Genomic DNA, 23165 nt, shown 5'->3' with positions numbered 1-23165 from the left:
GCCGCGGCAGGCCGGGTTCTCACACGCTGTCTCTCCACCGTGACACAGCACCCTCCTCCTTCAGCAGTAAGAAATGCTGGGTCAGGCCAGGGCAACCAAGAAAGAAACAAATCTGAACTGACCCCATCATCACGCCCGCTCAAACAGAAAGCAAAGCTTCTTTCCAAGAAGAATAAGCAGAGAAACAGCAACCAGAAGAAGGGGGGGGTGGGGGGGGGGGGAAGAAAGAAGCCATACACACTTCCAGAAGAAGAGAATTTTTCCCAATGTGAAATGCACAGATAATTTAATGGAATTTACTTGATTTTCCCCTCTCAGGGTCTGGCTTCAGAAAATCAAATTACAAAGTCGTCATCACATCCTAGATTTATTACAACTGACCTGCAGGCAAAAGGATAGAACTATTACATAAACACTTCGATTCCATGTATATATCTTAAATAGAGGAAGAATTCAAACAAGAATACAGGATAAAATATTCCAAAGCTCCAAGAAGCAGTTATGTTACTGAGCTCCATTTTTACAGACAAATAAGGCAATATCCCTGCACATTAGCTTTTTGATAATTTTTATACATTTTTCTATGGTACAAGAGAAAAATAACCAGAGCTCACAATGTACAGTTCTTATACTATTTTCACAGTTTGTGAACACTATACACCCTTTTGTTTTAATAAAGATACATTGTAATAAACTCCTTGCCCTTAAGTTTATAGTTTATAATAATCTATGATTAATGCACTAAAATTGCCTTTTTATGTGGTCATCCACACAACAGAACGGTCAGATTAGCTCCTGGACAGTCAGAATTGCTTCTATCTCCACTGGTACATGGCAAAGTGACCCTATGCTGAGCCGACAGAAGGCTGGCGGCAGAGATGCAGATTCCTCTGGTGTCCCCGGGAACGGTGGAGGAGGATGGCTTGGTGTGGTCAGAGGCAGACACTGCAGGGCCTCCTGTAGAGCACTGGGAAGCCTGGGCTTCAGGTGCCATGGGGGAGAAAACAGGAAAACCAGGCAAGTGGACCAAAGCGATAAACCACGGGTGAATTCTGAAATTTACAGGTATGTAACCGTAAACAGCACCATTCTCCCTTTATTGTTGAGAAGTGTTTGTGACCGTCACCTGGGAGGAGACACAGCAACACCTACCACTATTTGGTTCCGTCGCAGCCCCATCTGCGTCTCAGACCACGGCAGCTTTCTACTCCAGTGTGCGGGAGCCACGCACGGTGCTGCCTGACCGACTGTCACACAAACGCTCGGGGCCAGGGAGGCCAGAGGGAAACCACTGAGACCCGGCCCATGGGTAAGGGAGGAAGGACAGCAGAAGATGGCAGATTTAAACGGCCTCTTAGAACTATTCTGGGGTTCCTTGGGGGTTTTCTGGTTTTTGTCTTTTTGTAGACTCCCAATTCCAAGAAATGGTGGTGACCTGCTCGAGATTCTCGCAGGTGATGGTCTCACCTAAGAGACTGCCGTTTCCCATCCTCCTCTGGTCAAGCGGTGTCTCTAGAAAAGATGCTCCTTCATCACCTACCACATCAGCCGGGCCCCACGCTTTCCAGCCTTTTAAACAGTAGAGCATGTGAGAGACTGGGGGCTAAAAATCCTTGGTAAGGAACATCCTTGGTAATTATAAACGTTTCTGATATAGGAGAAAAAGGCGAAATATTGGATTAAGCAGAAGTCACATAGTGGCAATAGACCACACAGGTGGGCAAAGAGATGCAGAAGCTGAAGACCTGGGCCAGTGATGTCGAACAACTGAGATTTGGTCTTTTGCTGCCTAGAAGAAATCTTTATCTAATCAATCAAGGCACATTGCTACCCGCTACTTCTCCCTGTTAGTGAGTTATGATGGCTAAAGCATCAGGCTTGGGACCAAGGGGAAATATGTAGCTGCTACAAGTTGTTCCAGGTAAGATTCTAGGGTTAAAAACATCTGTAAACTTTGCCCTCCACACTCTTTTCTTCGTCCAGTCCAGGTGGTCTGTGGCAGGTGGAACATCCAGTTGGCAGCACACCGAATTCTGAGCATGAAAGTTCTTAGGATCAGCACCTTCTCTGACAAGTGGCAGACTCCGGAGCTGCCCAGCGAAGAGCAGAGGACTGGGGAGGGAGAAAAGAACACGTTCTGTCCTGTCTCAGTCTTTTAGTGTTCACCTCTCTGAACGCAACATGGTTTTGGTAAAGATAAATTCCTTCTGATCTAACATGATATCTCAAACAGGGAAGGAATTTGGCTAAGTACATCCATCCCCAGACATCGACGGTGGCTGTAAAGCAACAGAATGTCACATCAGTAAACCTATTGCACTTGGTGAAGAAGGTAAACCCCTCCTCCGTCTCCCAGCTCCAGAAGGCAATGTGTCTCGCTGGCCGTGCCCGCTCTTCTCACTCCAGCCCGAGTCTGTGTTCAGACACAGCGCACCCATCACCGCATCCTTCCAGCATTTGGAAGTCTGACAAAACACCACTCCAGTAGCTGCGTCTCCAGGTTTCGAGTCTAGAAATGAATTTAAGATGTGATCTAATCACGGTCAACAAATTGATCATACGAACTTCCACATTTCATGAATACGTCCATCACGAAAGAGCAGGATGAGGTCTCTCTGACCGGCACTAACACTGCGTGATCGCTCAGGTATTACAGGGATGCACGTTCTAGGTGACGAGAGTATACAGACATGATGGAAACGAACACCAATCTTATTGCACATGGTGTCTGGGCGAGCAATAAAAACACTGTGGTACAGGATGAAGATTCTTTACATCTTGCTTCCTCTCAGCCCTTTTGCCTAGAGTCTGACGTAGCAGCGATGTCAGTCGACATACATGGGAGAGCTGGGAGTAGCTGGCATTTGATCCAGGATTTTACAAACATAGCATGCGACCTCGACAGCGCGCTCTTCATACATCAAAATAAAGGGATGTTTCTGCAAGAATATTGAAAAACAGAAAAAGAAAAGAAAAATGATCAATATTCGCATCAGAGCTCACACGGAACTTTTCCCAGTTTCGACACAGCACAGAACTGCAGGCTCCGGCCAGGTCGAGCTGTAAACGACTGTAGCAAGGCAAGCACAGTCTGCACTCCACGCAGACGTGTTCACGGGTGTGAGCCGCTGAGATACGATACACGGTGTCAGGCTCTGGAGGAGCCACCCTGGCTGTGAGGTCTGGAAGCTTATCTGTGTACCAGGACGGTACATTGCTCAGCACAAAACATAGCTGGAGCCTCCGCCGCCATCTGAGAGCCAAGAAGAGCTGCATGAATCCCGGTCGCTATTCCTCGTGGGACACAGGCATGAACTCCAACCTCCCATACCTCCCCACACGTAGCAGGAGGACCTTACAAAAAGGGTTCAGTTTCGACCCTTCTGACCCCCACTCCAAAAGAGGCACAATGGAAACTTCTCCCATGAGCTTGTGTGCTGTGCTCTCCAAAGCCCATGGCTCTGTATCTGCCTTGCAAACTCACTTTTTCGTCCTCCACCCCCAGCGATATTTTTCTTTCATAGCTTTGCTAAGTACACTGACCAAATACGTTTAGTCAGTGCCGGGGTTGACTGGAGTTCTACCTAACATCCTTGGAGAACCAGAAGCTAGTGTGACAAGTGGGTCTTTTCCTAAAATATTCCCACATTATTAGGTCACAGGACTTTCTTCACTGCCAAGACCAAGGCCAGATCCGGTAGACTGCTTAAAAAGTCCGAGTTCCATGGAAGGGTGAGAACTTCCAAAGAAATGAGAATTGGTCATACGATGTCAGTTTGTGTGAGAGCTTTTAATAAAAGCAGGATAAGCACAATAAATTCCTATGGCTGTGTTACACACACAGACCACGCAGTGGAAAATGGCTCCTCAGAGTGAATGTTCAAGCTCCTTCGGGTAGTTTTTATAACATGTAAAGGCCAAAATTTTCCATGAGAATCTAGCTAGTAAATTAGTAGGAAAATTAGACCTACAAATTTTCTCTTTCCAAATCTCTTTGCTTTAAAACATTCTTTAACAACACTCATTAAGGTCAAGCAGTCTATGACAGAGAGGCCGGCTGCTTGCTTAGTGAACCAGCATGCTGGAGGATTCAGGAGTGAGGAGATACCTCCAGTTCCCAAAGTCTCAGACTCACCAGAAGTTCTTTATACTTTGGCCTTTTGGATTCATCCTTGGTAAGGCTAAAATAACACAAAAATTAACATCGTTAAAATGGACACACAGTTACCCAAGTATTTTTATTTTCACGAACAAAATATTACAATCAAATAGGTAGTTGTTTTTTCCTTCAGATACAAAGTCACAAAGCAGACAACCTGCCAAACATAAAAAACACACAAAAAATTAGGCAATCTACAATCTAAGGATTTACCCTTAAGATATTCAATGTAGGAGCATTAGTGAAAAATTAGAAACAAGTTAACTGGTGAAAATTGGATAAATCATGGCATAGCTACATGTTAGAATACTATGTAGTTAAACGTATAAATGCATGTATAAGTATAAAATTGTAAGTGTATATGTCTGTGTATCTGTGTGTTTCTAAATATATACACATATAGATGGACACTACCCTAAGAGAAACTTGTAATCCAGCGAGTCTGGGAGATAAACTACATATGAATTTTATAAACTTATCCTTAGAATTAAAACATTTTTGCACTCTGTATCTTAATTCTGTTCTTTGTTCCAAAAGTTTACAGTAGTACAACGTCACTAAGGACTATATTGATATATTAAAAACCTCTGCCCTGCTGACATTTTCCCCTTCAATTCTACCTCGTCTAATTAATGTTGCCAGAAGTGCTTTCATTTTGTTTGTATTTTCCCGATCTATCTTGGACCGTACCTTAATCACCACTCTCCTCCAACCTCAATTACATTCATTTTTTTAGTATCAGACGTGAATCTGGGCAATACAGGTCCCCTATATCTAAACTCAGTGCTGTTCTTCACAGCTGCACCTTCTGTAGTGGACGCCTCACTGTGCTACACAGATGCCCTCTTTAGGAATGAAGGACTTACTCCTCCACTGCCGGGGGGGCTGCCAGCAGGCAGCCCTCGGTTGTGGCCTCTAAGGGATGGCGTCAGTTGAAGAGAGCCGCCTCGGCCTTCTGGCGCCAGCCTGTATCTAATGACTGATCCACAAAGGGGCATAAAACTCCAAGACCCTCCTCCCGTACGAGTCAACCGTGGAGGGCCAGCCCAGCTCCACAGCTTCCTACGGGGCTGCTGGAGGCTTCTGCTGAGGCTGCACTGGCAGCGCAGCTCCCCTCTCTGCCTAACGCTGCTTTCCCTCCCTTTGCTGTTTGTTGATCCAAAGATCGCCACCTACCACTTAACCAACTTCCTGTACACTTAGTACTGTCCCCAAAGCCTGCTTTCCAGGGAACCAACCTGCAACACCCTTTTGCTGGGCTTACTTTTCTTCTTGATCAAATATATCTTTTCAAAACAATCTATAAATGGTAAACTCTTAGGCTTTCCCTTCCTGAAAAAAAAAAATCTATATTTCCTCCTTATTTTGAATGATAATTGAGTGCCCATGTACAAAGTTTTAGGATGAGGCTGACAATTATTTTTCCTCAGCAGTCTGGAGCTATGACTCCACTGTTTTCTGGCAACTAGTGTTGCTGATGACAAGTCTGCTGTCAGTCTGATTCATTCATTCTTGCAGGTACTCTAAGTTCTCTTCCTGCCAACTCTTACTTTATCATTGTTCTGCAATTTTGCTTCAGTGCATTTTCGTATAAATTTACCTTTATTTATCCTACGTGATACAGAGACTTTAACTGAAATCTGAGCACCTATCCTAGATCAATTCTCAAATCTTTTCCACTATTATCTCCTTAAATATTGTTTCTCCACTTTCAGAGTTGTTTTTCATTTCCATTATATACATCTTAGAATTACTCATTCTCTTCTCACTGATTTTTAACTATTTTCTTTCATACATATTAGTCTACATCATGCTGGGGAAACCCTTCAAGTCCATCTTCCAGTTCCCCAACTCTGTCTTCAAGTGTTTCCAGTCCAGAGTACATCACATCTGTTGTATCTTTGTATCAATAGCTATGTTTTTTCATTTCCAAGCCTTCTAATTAGTTTTCATATCCAACTGTTTCATTTCTGTTTACTTCTTCCTCAGTTTTAATGAAACTTACACCTTTACTTCCTTGGGCATCTTAAATATACTTATTTTAAGTGTATTTTAGACTATTCCATAATCTCATCTCAATTAAAAGCAGCTTTATGTTCTAGTCTGTTGCTTTTCTTTTTTTTTTTAATTAATTTTTATTGGAGTATAGTTGCTTTATAATGTTGTGTTAGTTTCTACTGTACAGCAAAGTGAATCAGCTATATGTATATATTTATCCCGTCTTTTTTGGATTTCCTTCCCATTTAGGTCACCACAGAGCACTGGGTAGAGTTCCTTGAGCTATATGGTAGGTTTTCATTTGTTGCTTTTCTTAGCATTAGACTTCATGCTTCTTCATCATTTTTTCATTATTACCCTCCCTTCCCATGAAAGTTAAATACTGCATATTTACTACAAACCATTATGCTATGCAAGATTTTTCTGGCTCTCCAGAACAAATTTTTGTCCCTTAGGGGTGACAGCACTCCATTAAGAAGGCACATTCTAAACAGTTTTCAACAAGAAGTAATGATTGGATAGACATACATCATAAAAAAATACAGCTGTGACAAAAAGAAGGAAAATGGCTTGGAACAAGGTGATACTGGATTATGAGGAAACCAAATAGGAATCTGAATGATCCAGGTTAGATAACAGAAAATGCTCAGGGACAGTAGAAGGGAGAATGGACAAATGTGGAGAGCTGATATGAGCATATCACAAAAACAGATAATACTTCAACTGTAGACCTTAATGATCTGGAATGAGATGGAACTATGTACCTACTCAGGGAAAACAACGTGAGATTCAAGTCTATAACCATTATTTATGGGCGAGAACTTGAACCACGGGACACAGAAATAAAAAGTAAATATAAATATATATACATATTAAACAAAACCAATAGAGAGATCAGGAATTAAGAAGAAAGCAGTCCTGGTGGAGTGTTCCCAGGTGATTATTTTAGATATTATGCTCTATGACTCACACAGATTCTTTTAACCAAATATTTCATTAAAGTGGAATATATAAAATGATCACATTTTGCAATTATATACTGTATATATGTGTGCAAATTGGTAAAAGTAGATTGTTTTTTAAAAGGAAAAAGCAGCCAATTTGAGTCATCCTTATGGACCTCTTCTATCTAAAAATCTTGAGGTATTCTTCTCCCCTCTGAAAACCAACACAAAAGTAGAATTTGGTTAGAGAGGATGAAAGGGACTTGAAAACTGGAGTCAAACAAATGTTTTCTACACATTCAAAAAGAGGGCAATGCTAGACCGTGAAACATTAAGTCTTAGTCTTACAGGACCTAAGAGTAGAGAGAAACCGCATTCCTGGAAAGAAAAAATTAAGAAAAAGAAAAACATTTTCAAGAATGAAAGAAGAATATACAAAATGCTCTGGCTTTTTGCTCATAAATATATTTTACTTTTAAATCATGTTGGATAAACAGAATAATTATCAAAAATATTCAAATGATAACAAAACAGGTTTTATTTAAAATTTAGATAACAAGGCACGACTGTCCTGTTGCCATATCAGTGTATATTTATTCTCACATGCTACAAACACATACACACCTGTTAAAAAGGGGAGTGAACAATATCAGGCGTGGGGTTCCTAGAATAAGGAACTTTATTGGAATAAGGTTCCTTGGAATGAGGTCTCCGTGAGCCAGTATATGGTTCTACCAACTGAGCTTTGGGCCTGACACTACTACGTACACCCAGCTGGGTTACGTGTCAGGTCAGAGCAGAGAGCAACCCCTGAAAGTCTGATCTGGCAGGATCTTAACTTAGTAAAAGCTTCCAAGTGATTCTGGTACAATTTCACTGTTAGAACCACATCAGAATAAGATGATCAATCTCACCTAGGCTGCATTTCGTGTACAAGGTACTAGAAATCTGGAGGCAGCAGCTTCTCCACCACCCACATCTGTTTTTCATCAGTACCTGAGCAGCGGAATAAGAGAGCGATGCCTCGCCAGGCTGCTGGGGCCTTCCACGTAGCCACAGTGATCCAGAGTCCCGGCTGAGAAGACAGAGCGGTATGAAGAAGGCTCCCCTTCCCCAGTATAAAGTACCACTGTGGCTGAGATTAAGTAATTACCTCACTGTCCTCTCACCGTATGTCTTTGAGCATTCATAAATCAAATACTCACCACAAGTTGACAAAGTTGATGAAACTTGGGGAAAATTCCCTTTCCTCAGAATTACTCAACTGTGGTGGGTCTCCTTTCACAACTTGTGTTAGTTGATCAAACACACTATTCCACTTTGGATAAGGAAATCGGCCTGTGGCCAATTCGTACTAAAGAGAACACAGAGGAAAAAGCAAAATACACTGGGCATTACTTATTAATCCAGTACTTATTACTCCTCACTGGAAAGACCACACTGTAAATCTAAACTCCAAGCAAAACTCTTGAAAAAGCCTTGACTCAAATCAAGATCAGGTTGAGGTGCAATCTTCAGAATTATTAAGGCTAAGTGGAAAGGATATTTAGAAATCAAGATAGTATGTCCATATCGAAATCAAGATAGTATGTCCATATCTGCCACAGGTCAAACATATTTGTGAATTGTATTCTCATCTTTCTCCCACTGTTCTGAGGACAATGGAAACCTAGAAATTGTGCTTTTTCCAAGAACTAGGTTTAAATCTGCAGCATGGCCTAAATGAACCCCATTTTACATGCACTGACAGGCGACCCCAAACTTATCAGAGATGGCACATGACAGACAGAGCACTATCTGAGAAGACGGTTTTGGAGCTTCTTCCACTGAGATTTGATTTTGTCAGTTTAGTCACATATTAAAGTGCCAGTTTGCACACTGAAAGGAAGGCGAGCAAGCAACCATAAAGCCATCCTCCGACAGGAAGCTGGTACGGGAGGGCCTTCTTCCCCAGAAGAGGCCTCCTCCAGCTCTGCACATGCGCCTGTGGGAAAGCAGGCAGGTGGGCACGCACACACATGCGCAAATCCACTCCTTTGGCTGAGGTTTCTTTTTGATAAAAATACAGACGCTTGGGAAGAAGTAAACCTCCTTGATTATTCACAGCAATGGGAATTGCTTCATTAGATTCATTCTTGAGAACAGGTTTTAATAAGAGAAGGAAACAGTAGGATACAACATCATAAGGTGAAAGACTTAGAATCTTAGAAGTTAATTTCACACATCTCATAATTTAAAAAAAATTATATGAAAATAATGTCTCTATGAAAAATTAAAAAGCAATTATAAGTACTGAGCGCCTTGCTTTTAAACAAAGTTTAGCCAGAGGTACTAAAGGAAATTGCTAAAAATATTCCTATGTTAAAACCTTTCACAGAACAAAATTTTGTTTTTACAATAAAGTAAAAACTTGCTTTTTAAGCATAACTGGCTTGGATATAGATAGGTATTTCTGAATCGTGACTATCCCTTATATGCAAACAGTTGTCTCAGTTGGTAGCTATAGGTCTTGCTCCAGTCACCGGACCTAAAAGATTCCCAAGTTCTGTGTTCTCTCCTGACTAACTGGGAAGGAATCCCTTCTGGTTAGTGGCTTCACACTGAGAAAAGACTCCACGAGGTGTCTCCCACGTCTGGTCACAAGGGAAACCAGATGGAGTCTTGTGCAGAGCTGAGCTGTCAGCCTTCATGTCTCTAGACGCAGAATTCATTAGGTGTGGCACAGCGACGCACCAAGGACAGCTCACAAGGGTGTGTGATCCTCAGGAATAGGATCTTAGCACCCTATAATGCCAATGAGCAAATGGAGATTATTTAATAAGCTACAGGAAAAGTTCACTGCTCTGAACCTGGTGTCTCGGGGCTCTGGGGTCTTACTGAAGATGGGAGGAAAAGTTTTGGGTTGCCTACCACCAAACAGGACACAGCCCCACCTATACTGATGGAAAATTCACCTATACTGATGGAAAATTCCAATGTGGAAGAAGCTGCTCTGTCTGAGATCAGAAAAGTGCCATTCAGCCCTGGTAAAACAGCAAGCACAAGAAAATAGATCTAAAACTTCAAAACAAATTTTGGTAATAAGGAAATCAGCAAATAAATCTATTTTTAAAATAGAACCAAAATTTCAATACAGTCCACAGGTGAGACAGTTTATATTTCATCGTGCTTGTTAGTTACAAACTAAGTAGTCTTCTCACTCTTCTCGCTCAGTGTTGTTCTAAGGCATTCACTGAGAACTGTCCCCTCAGTGGTTCTTGTCCTTCAACAATAGAATTACTTTCAGCATTTGTGACTTTTCTAATCGGTGATTAGAAGATTCCAAGTAGTATGTAACTACCTTCATACATATAAGTATGTGCACCTAATACACACACTGTCCACAGTATTACTGGACATACGACTCCGGCTGGAGATGGGGATGCAGCTGCACTGCTGCACCGACTGCAGGTGAGCTGGCCTCCCCGTTCCTGCTCTGAGCGCAGTTCTGACTCCTAGTATCTGTGGCCAAGAGATCCAGAGCCACTACCTTAAAGAGCCCTAGGCGCTTCACAAAACCACCAGGGAAATAATCAACTCTAGCTTGATTTTTAAGATAAAAACTTGTTTTTCTACACTTGGGGGGCAGGGAGAAACAGGTATATAAAATCAAAGACTAGAAGAGACCGGATATGTTCTTATGAGTGGTGAAAGACTGGTTATGGTTAAATTTTCTTTTATCTCTAAATGTCTTATAACACGACAATGACAAGGTTGAGTGAACATGAACATACCAATGTGATCCCCAAACTCCAGACATCAGAGCGGACGTCATATCCTTGTCGTGACGCACTTGGGTCTATTCTTTCAGGCTAAAACACAAAGAGAAATCACAGTCATTCATTACACACACCCTCCAGGAGCAAGTAATGGAAGCAGGAGCTGGGTAGGCAGCCAGAATGCCAGCACACTCCTAGAGGAATCCATGTCTAGGGACAGACTGGGAGTAACAGGAAAGAGTTTACAAAACTGAAGCTGAGAACAGACAGAGGGAGAAAAGGGGAGGAAAAAGGAAAAACATAAAGAATTACAGGGCCAGATTAGTAGCAAGTAATGGTAAAAAGAAGAAAAAAAAAGACTAAGTTTTTGGATCTTATCACTTTTTGCTTCAGTGAATAAGGACATAGCACAGTATATTTGAGACACAAAAGCAAGTAAGAGCTAAATTTATTATAATTGCTCCACTCACTCTTTATCATAAAGCTAAATATCGATACCTTTAAAGATATAGATTTACGGGACTTCCCTGGTGGCGCAGTAGTTAAGAATCCATCTGCCAATGCAAGGCAAATGGGTTCGAGCCCTGGTCTGGGAAGATCCCACATGCCATGGAGCAACTAAGCCCGTGTACCACAATTACTGAGCCTGCGCTCTAGAGCCTACGAGCCACAACTACTGAGCCCGCGTGCCACAACTACTGAAGCCCACGTGTCTGGAGCCCGTGCTCCCGCAACAAGAGAAGCCACCGCAGTGAGAAGCCCGCACACCGCAACGAGGAGTAGCCCCCGCTCACCGCAACTAGAGAACGCCTGCGCGCAGCAACGAAGACCCAACACAGACAAAAAAAAATAAATAAATTATAAAAAAAGATATAGATTTACATCTATATCTTTAAAGATATTTGTCAATTAGTCTAATTGTTAACCAAATTAAGGCATTGCCAGTATCATAATACATTATCCTATCATAAAAACAGCAAAAATCATTTTTAGTAATTTCTATGAAGGGAGCATTTTTACATTTCCTTGAAATAAGGGACCATTATTTACATAGTGTGTCAGGGATAGAAAAGAAAAGAGAGAGAGGGTATCAGTAGCCCAGAGCTGACAATGGATCCTTAGCTAAGACTGACAGTAACTGCTGTTGAAAGAAGCGTCCAGAGAAGCATAATGGCCACTGTGTTATGTTCTCTGCCTGCCAGCGACAATTAGTTTGGAGACCTGTGCATTTTGTTTTGAGTATGAGTACTGTGTTGCGTAAATATTCACTGGAAGCTCCTCACTTTTACTTTTAGTTATAAATACATTTATTTACCTGATAAGATACACATTACATAAAAATCCCAGATAGTCAACCAAGAGAGAAAATACTCCATCCAACAACAGCAGAATACACATTCTTCTCCAGCTCACATGGAACATTCACTAATATAAACCATGATCTGGGCCATAAAACACTTTATGTTTAAAAACTGAAATCATGCAAGGCATGTTCTTAGACCACAAAGTAATTATATTAGAAATCAATGACAGAAAGATATCTAAAAAATCCCCAAATATTTGGAGATTAAACAACACACTTCTAAGTAACACATGGATCACAAATGTATGGATACCAAGGGGGAAAGGGGTGGGGTGGGAGGAATTGGGAGACTGGGATCGACACTTATACATTATTGATGTTATGTATAAAATAGACAACTGATGGGAACATACCACATAGCACAGGGAACTCTACCTAATGCACTGTGGTAACCTAAATGGGAGGGAAGTCCAAAAAGGAGGGGATATCTGTATGTGTATGGCTGATTCATTTTGTTGTGCAGTTCAGGCTAACACAACACTGTAAAGCAACCATACTCAAAGAAAAAATTAAAAACAAACAGAACACACTTCTAAATAACACATGGGGCTTCCCTGGTGGCGCAGTGGTTGAGAGTCTGCCTGCCAAGGCAGGGGACACGGGTTCGCGCCCTGGTCTGGGAGGATCCCACGTGCTGTGGAGTGGCTGGGCCCGTGAGCCACAATTACTGAGCCTGCGCGTCTGGAGCCTGTGCTCCGCAACAAGAGAGGCCGCGATAGTGAGAGGCCCGCGCACCGCGATGAGGAGTGGCCCCCGCTTGCAGCAACTGGAGAAAGCCCTCGCACAGAGACGAAGACCCAACACAGCCATAAATAAATAAATAAACAAATACTTTAAAAAAAAAAAAAGTAAAAGTATATTAATTAAAAAAAAAAAAACAAACACATGGATCACAGAAGTCTCAAGAAAAAATTTCAAAATATTCTGAACTAAATATTAATAAAATGAAGTTACAAAATGAAGTAATCAATGAAATTATTTATTGAAATAATTTCAGTAAATTATTTCACAGTACTCATGTTCAATTTCAATGGAAGTGAAATCACCAAAATGAAATCACCCAAAGTTTGTGGGATGCAGTGAAAGTACTACTCAGAGGGAGACTTATGGCAGTAATTGCATATATTAGAAGAGAAGACAGATTGCAAATCAACAGCCTAACTTGACAGCTTTAAGGAAACAGAAAAAGAAGAACAAACTAGACTCAAAGCAAGGAGAAGGAAGGGAGTAATAAAACGTAAAGCAGAAGTTAAGTGAAACAGAGAACAAAAATCAATACAAAATGTCAACAAAAGTAGAAGTTGATTCTTTGGAAAGCTTAGCAAAATTGGCAAACTTCTAGCTACACTGACCAAGAGAAAGAGAGGGAAGACTCAAATTATTAAAGTCAGAATGAAAGAGGGGACATTACTATTGATCTTACAGAAACAGATGAAATAGACATTCTTTGAAAATGAAAACCTACAAAAATAATGTAGAAATCTGAATAACTGCAAAACTTTTTTAATTTTTAAATGAATTTGTTATTAAAGACCTTTCCACAAAGTACAGACCCAGGTAAGTTTACTGGTGAACTCTTTCAAACATGCAAGGGAGAAATAACACCAGTCTTACTCAAATTATTTTCAAAACACAGAAAAGGAGGGTATTCCTCTCAACCCATTTTATGAAGCCAGCATAGCCATTTATGAAAACCTGACCAAAACATTACAAGACAATTAATATCCCTCATAAATACAGACACAAAAATTGTTAAAATATGAGCAAATCTAATCTAGCAACATATGAAGTGGTAATATATCATCATCAAGTGGGGTTTATCACAGGAATATAATATGGGCTTAACACCTGAAAATCAATGTAATGTACCATATTTATAGAATAATTTTAAAAATCATACGATCATCTCAACAGATGTAGGATTAGAATCTGATAAAACTCAACAACTGTTAGCATACTGAGAAGGAAACCTCTTATTTCATAAAATGCATGTAAAATAACCTACAGCTAACATCATATTTAGTGGTGAAATACAGAACACGTCCTTCCTAATTAATACTGGGAACAAGGCACTGCTTCTATTCAGCATTATATTGGAGGTCCCAGCCAGTACAAAAAGGTAAGGGGGGAAAAGCATGGCTTTTACTCACAAACATTTGGATTTCTACAACTGTTTAGTTAGAAAATCCCTACTAAAATTAATGGTGAAACCAGCAAGATCATAGGACACAATGTCAAAATATGCAAATCAGCTCTATTTCTCTAGAATAACAGCAAAATATTGGGAAAAAGTTAAAAATCCCATTTACAATATTAGCATCAAAAAACATGAATTCCTCAGGAATAAATTCAAAAGGTGCTCAAGAGATCCACACTGAAAACTATAAAACATCACTGAGAGACAGCAAGAAGATCTAAATCAATGGAGAAACATAACAGGTACTAAAAGACTCAGCAGTGTCAAGATACTCACAGCGGAATGGATAAATAAATTGTGGTCTATTGATACAATAACAACTTCTCTGCAATAAAAAGACTGAATGGCATATACACACGGATAGCATCGACACATCTTCAAAAGAAAGCACACACAAACAAGCACAGACTGTAGGATGGCATTTCTAAAGAACTCGAGGAAAAGCAAACCTAACCAACAGTGACAGAAAATAGGACCAATGATCCTATAAAATATGAGACATATTTTATATCTTGACTGATGTGGTGATTACATGACTAACTACATTTGTCAAAATTCAAATTGTACGCTTAAAACGGGCACCTATGATTTGTGGTTACGGTGTTAATGTCATTCTAAAACTGCTGTATGTTTATGTCACAAACAGCTGTAATGTCTAGCATATGTGTGTTAGAAAAACTTACCCAACACCAGGAAATAAATCCAAAAAAGGATTCCATTTCCTTTCAGTGTCACAGTGGAGCACCGGCAAGCCTGCCCGAGGGCTGTGTAAGTGTACTTGTTCCATTAGGGCCCAGACACTTAAGTTACACAATAACCTGCAGATTTTTGTCAGGTAGGGATGCAAATGATTTCTGTCCAACAACCCCAAAAGTTATTATTTTATTGACCTGGCGATAATTAGCAAATTTATATTTTGAGTAGCCATCTTGTTGCAATATTCCTTCTTTAGTGACTATAAATACAGAATTATGCAAATGTTCTTTGAGCCAGTTTCACTAACCTGTCTGTCCAGTTTTCTCATTAATGAGTTAAATATATTTTTGACACATGTTCGTTCTTTATTTGTATGTGTAATATTTTTAATATTTTGAAAAGTATGCTTTGAGAGGAGTAGAGATTTAAGATCCATGAAACTAATTAAAGACCCTGTATCCTAAATCTAAGCCAGAAGTACGGAGTTGAAAAACAAAAAGCTTTTTAAAATTAACTACAAGAGGAAAATATCAACTTAGAGAATAGGGTCTATAACGTTAACAAAGACAGCAAAAAAGTGGTAGGTAAAACAATTTTACATCCAAAACATATAATTTATAATAAATACACAACTCAAGTTACTTTGTATTAAAGTATACAAAATAAAAACCAAGGAATAAGGAGAAATTGACAATCTCAATGTTTTCAAATTTTGAACTCCTCAATTTTTTTAGATTAAAGTGGCAAAAAAGTGAAGAGGGACCTCCCTGGTGGTGCAGTGGTTGAGAATCTGCCTGCCTATGCGGGGGACATGGGTTCGAGCTCTGGTCCGGGAAGATCCTACATGCCGCAGAGCAGCTAAGCCGGTGCGTCACAACTACTGAGCCCGCGAGCCACAACTACCAAGCCCATGTGCTGCAACTACTGAAGCCCACACGCCTGGAACCCGCGCTCTGCAACAAGAGAAGCCACAGGGATGAGAGGCCCACGTGCCACAACGAAGAGTAGCCCCCGCTCGCCGCAGCTAGAGAAAGCCCGCACGCAGCAACGAAGACCCAGCACAGCCCCACCCCAAAAAAATTTAAAAATAAACAGTTAAAAAAAAAAGTGCTGAACAAATATAATTATAATACGGAACAGACCTCTTCCAATATTTCATTTTTTAATTGACCATTTATCATGCTAAAAGAAGAATTTTAATATGTCCCAAAAGGCAGAAACGTACCAACTAAAATGCTTTGAAAGCAAGTAGTAAGTAAAAAGATTAACAGGAATCACTTTGTACCGGTTAGCTATTTGTATAATAAAGCACCGCAAAACTTAACAGCTGACACCAACAGACATTTATTATTTCAGGTTTCTGTGAGTCAGGCTCCAGGGAGCACTTCTGTTGCTGGTTATGACTCAGGGTCTCTCATGAGACTTCAACTGAGAGGTCAGCCAGGGCTGTCGGCCTCACTGGGGCAGGAGGTCTCGTCACCAAGCTCACTCACACAGTACCGCAGGAAGCCTCTGCTCCTCACCACGTGAGTCTCTCTGTAAAGCTGCCTGAGTGTCTTCACAACGTGGCAGCTGGCCTCCCCCAGAGTGAGCAATCCAAGAAAGAAAACAAGAAAGAAGCCACATGCCTCTTTATGACCTACTCTCAGAGGGATGCACTGTCATTTCTGCCACATGCTATTCATGAGAAGTGAGTGACTAAGTTCAGTCCACACTCAAGGCTGTACTTAGCCACCGCCTTTTGAAGGGAGGTGTATTAAAGAGATTGGACAGATTTTAAAACTGCCACGTACTTGGTACTTAAAGCACTGCAGTAAACAGCTCTGACACCCAACACTTAAAACAACTAAGAAAAGGAAAGTATGTATATGTATACACATGCACACACACACCCACCCACGCACATGTGTGACGCTAAGGAAACAGTAAAATTTCACAGTTTTCAAAGAATTATGGGGACTCCCCTGGCAGTCCAGTGGTTAAGACTTCACCTTCCAGTGCAGGGGGTGCGGGTTCGATCCCTGTTCGGGGAGCTAAGATCCCACATGCCTCACGGCCAAACATCCAGAACATAAAACAGAAGCAATATTGTAACAAATTCAATAAAGACTTTAAAAGTGGTCCACATAAAAAAAAAAAAATCTTAGAAAAAAAAAAAAGAATTATGTATCTTTCCCCAAAGACTCCTGGCCAAGATGGATTTCAGCCTCAAAGAACAGAAAACTATACTGTCACAACTGTTCTGAGCTCTGGGGAAAATTTTCTGAGCTCAAGGAGGCCAAAGTTATGTTTTTGATCACTAGGTGATCAATACTTTTTTACTGTATGAATAAAATAAAGATGAAAATTTTCCCAATTTGATTTTTAAAACTTGCATGACCCACCTAAAACCTTTACAATGTACACTATAAACCAATCTCAAACATTTTTATGTAGCAATCATAAATATTAACATAGCACATGTAAAAATATATTAAACATATAAACTATGAACCATGTAGGGATTATTTCTGGAATGCCAGAACGGTTCAACCACAGGAAATATTATGTTACTATGATGTGTCATATCAACAGCTATACAGAAACATTTTATCATACACTGAATGATGCCAAAAAGGCATTTAATAAAATTTAATAGCCATTTCTGATTCATTCTTATTCTCTCTCTCACACACACATTCTCACACACAGATATATACACATACACTTAGTAAACCAGAAAAAGACATTTGCTTTCAAGTCAAGCAACATAAGAATCCTACCATCAATACTGTCATTCAACATTGATATAGTTCTAGGCAAAGCAACAAAAATAAACATGAGAAAAGTAACAAAATATATATAATATGATTATAGGTAGGTAGGTAGGTAGATAGATATGAGAAAGACCAATAAATATGAGGAATGCCAAGGCAAAAACTACCTGCAGAATGGTACCTTGAGTGCCATCTGAAACCTATTCAAAAAAGAGGTAGGGACTTCCCTGGTGGCGCAGTGGTTAAGAATCCGCCTGCCAATGCAGGGGACACGGGTTCAAGCCTGGTTCTGGGAAGATCCCACATGTCGAGGAGCAACTAAGCCCGTGCGCCACAACTACTGAAGTCCGCACACCTAGAGCCCGTGCTCCGCACCAAGAGAAGCCACTGTAATGATAAGCCTGTGCACCGCAAAGAAGAGCAGCCCCCGCTCACCGCGACTAGAGAAAGCCCATGAGCAGCAACAAAGACCCAACGCAGCCAAAAATAAATAAAAAAAAAAAAAAAAAAAAAAAAAAGAGGTAGATCAGTATTTTGGCTGGTTACAAAATAAACATATCAGTATAAGTAGCTTTCCTACGCATCAGCAGGTATTATGACACTCCAGGTTGGGAAATAACTAATGCCTCTACCTTGCACGTGTCAGTGAGTTTCTCTTACCTCTGAACATGCTATGAGACATACTGAGTTCTATGAGGAATTCGGCTTCCCATTCTTCTCTAACCGGAAATAGCACCACTTACATTATCAATATGTCTATTACAATAGTACCTCCTACAGTCAAGACGGCATATGGGGGTCTAGAGATACAAAGAGGCCTTCTGAGAACTAACTAGAATATAATGAAAAAATAGTAATCAGAAAAGACCATAAATGCTAAGTGCCAGGCAAAAGGAATACAGTAAGACAATGAAACAGTAGTTCACTGGGATAATTTCGCCAAGTTTCATAGAAGAGCTAGAACTGAGTTTGGTCTTCGTGGAAGAGGAGAATATTCTAGGATGGTGAAACTGCACGACCAAAGCAGATTCCTTAGTAGTAGAGCACCAAAGGGCACAGGCTCTCTGTGCAATGACTGTCAAGCAAGGTTTGGCCTTTGCACTTACTGCCATGTATGGCCTGCACCCAGCATCTCTTGTCTTGGCAATGGAGTCCACAAGCTGTCCACTGATGCCAAAGTCGCAGAGTTTAATATTTCCACTTCTATCCAGAAGAATATTGGAAGGTTTGATATCTGCAAGACACAGATGTCATTCAACGTTCAAGTAATCAATCAAACGAGCTATATTCTAAAGTATTTCAAGGAAAAATACTGAAAAACCTTAGAAAACATAAGTGATCAAGTCCTTAAAATTCAGATAGCTAAGAAGATGAGAAAATTTTCTGAATGCTAAAAACTCATTATCAAAAAACTCCTCATATTAAATTTAGGCATTCTATAACGTTTTCTTTGTTTTCATCAAGAGACATACTAATTTACTTGTTTCAAATTCATTACTTAACAGTCAAAACATGTAGGATGAATTTAATCTGTAAGAGTATACTAAGCTACTTTACAATATGTGTCAAAGATTATACAACTAAATGCAAAGTATACAAATTATAAACTCACAATTTAGTTAAAGGAGAGCTTTATCTAACTTAGGAAAGTATCCAGTCCAGTACATCTAAAAGACCACAAGCTTCGGGATCAGAAAAGCAAAGGTTCAAGACCTGGGTCTGATATTCACAATGTGACTTGGCTCAAGTTCCTGAACTTTCACTTAGCAATCACAATTCCCTCATCTACAAAACAGAAGTAATAATTCCTAACTTATAGGATTGTGGAAATGAAAACACCTATTACAGAAATTGAACATTGTTAGTACTCAGTAAATGCATCCACTTAATAATTATTTGTCCTTGAGAGATTTTCCTGATCTTAGATGGCTTCATCAAGTTTCTCCCAACCAACCTTCTTTAAGAGTCATCCTGGAGAAACCAGATTCATTTTTACCATTCTCAGAGTGTGTGTGCTTTCCCGCACACCTGAGAAAGTTGAATCCTTTCCATTTGGTTCTCCTGGTTTTATACAGTCTTGTCACATTGGTCCTTGGGTTATCACCTCCTCCTCACTCACCATCAACTAACTCACTGCCAGTGTGTGCAAGTCAGCTAGCTGGACAGTTCTCTCCCCTTGCTCACTAGTTCTCTGTCCCTATCTCAATCCTTCGAAGCATTTCATTGTCACTGTCATGGCTCCGTGAATAAAAAGGACAGAAATAAATAGAGGATACAAAACTATCTGTCTGTAACTCAGAAGGGGACCTACAAAAAAATCCAGAAAAGAACGCTTACCATCACGGACACGGCTGACTGCCTATCAAGCATCCACTCCTAACCGTGCCATCATCCTTTCTAACGGAACTTTCATTTTACTGAGCTCCATCCTCCTCTGTGCACATCTATCCGCACCTCCAAACACGGGGTCCTGATTGGTCTAAGCTTATCAGGGTAGCCTCATGCTCCTTGCCAGGGACTAGTTTAGGTAAGGGCGTGAGTGAGACAAGAGAAAATGTGAGAGACAAGTAAGGAAGAGCTCCCTGCTGCTAAGACAGCCGCACAAAAAGAGACAGCTCCTTCTTCAAGAGGCTGTTACGCTAGGCGTGACACAGGACCTGCTTTAGTCGTTACTACCCTGAGGATGGAGCCAACACGTTCAGGAGAGCAGAGCCAGGAGAAGGGAGCCTGAACCCTAATCACATCGTGCTTGGAGCCACCCTATCTTTGGACTTACTATGACAGATAATGAGCTTCCTTGAAGTTTAAGCCAGTTAACAGGATTTTCTCTTACGTGTAATCAAAAGCACTCTAATTACAGCAAAAAAGCTAACTGATCCTAGCTGGTAAAAAAGACTGCTATAAATTCATCATTTTATTTAGTCACAGGAAAACCAAAGTTATTTTTGAAGCCTTTCCCTTTTATTTAACCTTGGGCAATGTCTTAGTGCTTTATTGTGATTGGTGAGAATCCCTAAGGTAATTGTCAGATGCCCTAAGGTAATACTCCCATAATTACCAAATATAGCCAAAAAAAAGGGAGGGAAAAAATCCAAAACAAGAACAAGATGAAGTACAAGAGGAACAAAATAATTTTGTTTAGGGACCTAATCCTACATGATTTTAGGCCAAAAGAGAAAATAAGAAGCCTACCCAATATTATTTTTAACAAGCATTAAGCCAGGCAAAATTAAATGAAATATTCTGATGTTCGAGGTTAACTAATTTCAGTGGTCCAGTGTCAACCTCAAATAAAAATTACTTAAATCAATGCCCTAATTACTAATTTCTTTAATCACAACCTTAGAGCCCTTTAACCTTAGAATTCAAGGTTTTTCGCATCTCTGAATATGACTGTTTCCTTGCTGTCCTGTGTTGTCAGGCTGAATCACACACTGCCATGTATCACCTTGGGTTTGTCCACTACAGATTTACTGAGGGCACAGAACTGTGCCTCTTCAAAGCCACTGCCTCACTACCCCAAGTCTGGCATAGTAATAAGACAGAGCAACTACTTAAACTATTTGCTGAATTAAATTCAGGAATCCCACTGTCTCCCAAAAGACAGACACCAAATGTTTGAATTTGGACCTGTGTCTAAATAAGGCCAAGATCACTGTTTTCACAAATACAAATGCTTTAGAGGAATTTCAATGTAAAATACTAATTAAAGAATCTTTCTCAATTTACAAAAATATCCTCCAAAGTAAAGAAGAAACACTTGATAGGGACAGTAGCGTGCCTTTAAAATGATCGAGGGTGCTATCCTGCAGATCCTTCTTTGACGGTCCACAGGTTCACCTTCCTGCCTTATTTGTATAGACAGAGAAACATTAATTATCTATCAGGCAAATGAATAATTATTTTTCAACTAAGCCCCAACATTCTAATAAGTTAGACTGAAATTTATAGAATCCCAAAGGGGAAAAAATCCTAAATTAATAATAAAGTTTTAGGGTACATATAGTATGTTTTGCTAAAAATACAAGTATTTTAGGAAAAGTTATACAATGCACTGTAACTTTTAATTTTTTTTCCTATTAAGGAAGAACGTTAATTTCTAGTCTAAAAAAAAAAAACAATTCATACCCACCTCTGTGAATGATTTTCAAGTTTTCTTTTAAGTGGTTTAGTGCTTTCACAGTCTAGGGAGGAAAAAGCAGAGACGGATGGGATAAGCAATCAATTTCCTTCTAATCAAACAGCACAATAGCTTACCGTAAAGTAACAGCTCGGGTAGCTCTTTGCATTCTTTTAGGCTTAATATTTCAATATTCTGTCCATTTTTTATGTGAACTGAAGATGCTAAATTATGATTTTAGATCTGAAAACTCAGTTGCCTTCATACGCCCTTCCCTGACAGCTAAAAAAACAAACAGGTAACTTACAATTTTTAAATAAGTCATTAAAAAGTTGTATAATCTTTCTCATACCATCGAACTTTAGGAACAGATATATTTAGTACAAAAAGGTCCAACAGTCTGGTTCCATTATCAATCCTAATTTAATAAGTTTTTCCAAATTCTCAGTTTCTCACAATCATTCACCCTCGCTGGGTGTGGAGCCTGCAAAGTAATTTTTGCAGAGCCAGAATTTATCCTATTGTTTGATCACTGCTCATGATCAGGAAATCAAAGATTTCTCCAGGAATAGAGGAAACAGAGACTTGAATTAAAATTTCTACAACAGCAAACTAATAGAGAAGTGAAGCACAGGCCTACCATTAGAAAGGTCAAGTCTCCGCTGCCATCAAGCTGCTGGGTGCAGAACACAAACTCAACAATGTTTCAAACAGCCAGGCTTGTTCATGGGGTTATTAATTAGCAAGAAGGGATTTAACACAAAGTAATTTTAAATGTTACGCTTAATATAAAGGATGATCACCAAGTCTAGAAACACAGGCAAATACATAATAAATGATTTATTAGTATACATTACATATATTGCAATATAGGATAAAATAATTTTATCTATGTTTTCCAACTTCATGATCATCCTGTCGTGCAGTGGTTAACAGCTGGATTCTAGGATCAGGCTGCCTGGGCTTAAATCATTTACACTTACAAATGTATGAAATTCAAAGCAAATTAATTACTTAACCTCTCCATGCTTTAGATTTGTCATCTGTAAATAAAAAGGGGATTACACTATTTACCATTGAGAGTTGCTATGAACATAAAATGTCATGAGATCTTGGCCTGACACAAATAAACACTCAATAACCATTAGCTATTATCATTATTCTACTATTGTTC

The 23165-nt window shown here is 39.9% G+C and overlaps 1 protein-coding gene across 5 annotated transcripts in view; it reads right to left on the bottom strand.

Annotated features, from left to right (window-relative positions):
• Positions 1 to 351: 351 nt before the first annotated feature.
• Positions 352 to 23165, bottom strand: part of MAP2K4 (mitogen-activated protein kinase kinase 4) — a 104153-nt gene continuing 81339 nt past the window's right edge. For 3 of the 5 annotated variants that reach the window (XM_082373330.1, XM_082373331.1, XM_082373332.1), the window contains 6 exons: positions 22004 to 22055; positions 18978 to 19105; positions 10875 to 10952; positions 8307 to 8455; positions 4136 to 4181; positions 352 to 2939 (listed from right to left, as the gene is read on the bottom strand). In XM_082373330.1, coding sequence (XP_082229456.1) covers positions 2826 to 2939; positions 4136 to 4181; positions 8307 to 8455; positions 10875 to 10952; positions 18978 to 19105; positions 22004 to 22055 — 567 coding nt within the window. In that variant the 3' untranslated portion in view covers positions 352 to 2825. Of the gene's footprint in view, positions 2940 to 4135; positions 4182 to 8306; positions 8456 to 10874; positions 10953 to 18977; positions 19106 to 22003; positions 22056 to 22631; positions 22668 to 23165 lie in introns of all 5 variants that reach the window. The other 2 variants (XM_082373329.1, XM_082373333.1) reach the window with 2 other exon arrangements.

This window comes from Balaenoptera borealis (assembly GCF_965194805.1).
Source record: "Balaenoptera borealis genome assembly, chromosome: 20".
Classification (NCBI taxonomy): Eukaryota; Metazoa; Chordata; class Mammalia; order Artiodactyla; family Balaenopteridae; genus Balaenoptera; species Balaenoptera borealis.
Note: the sequence above shows the minus strand (reverse complement) of the source record. Positions and strands in the feature narration are given on the sequence as shown.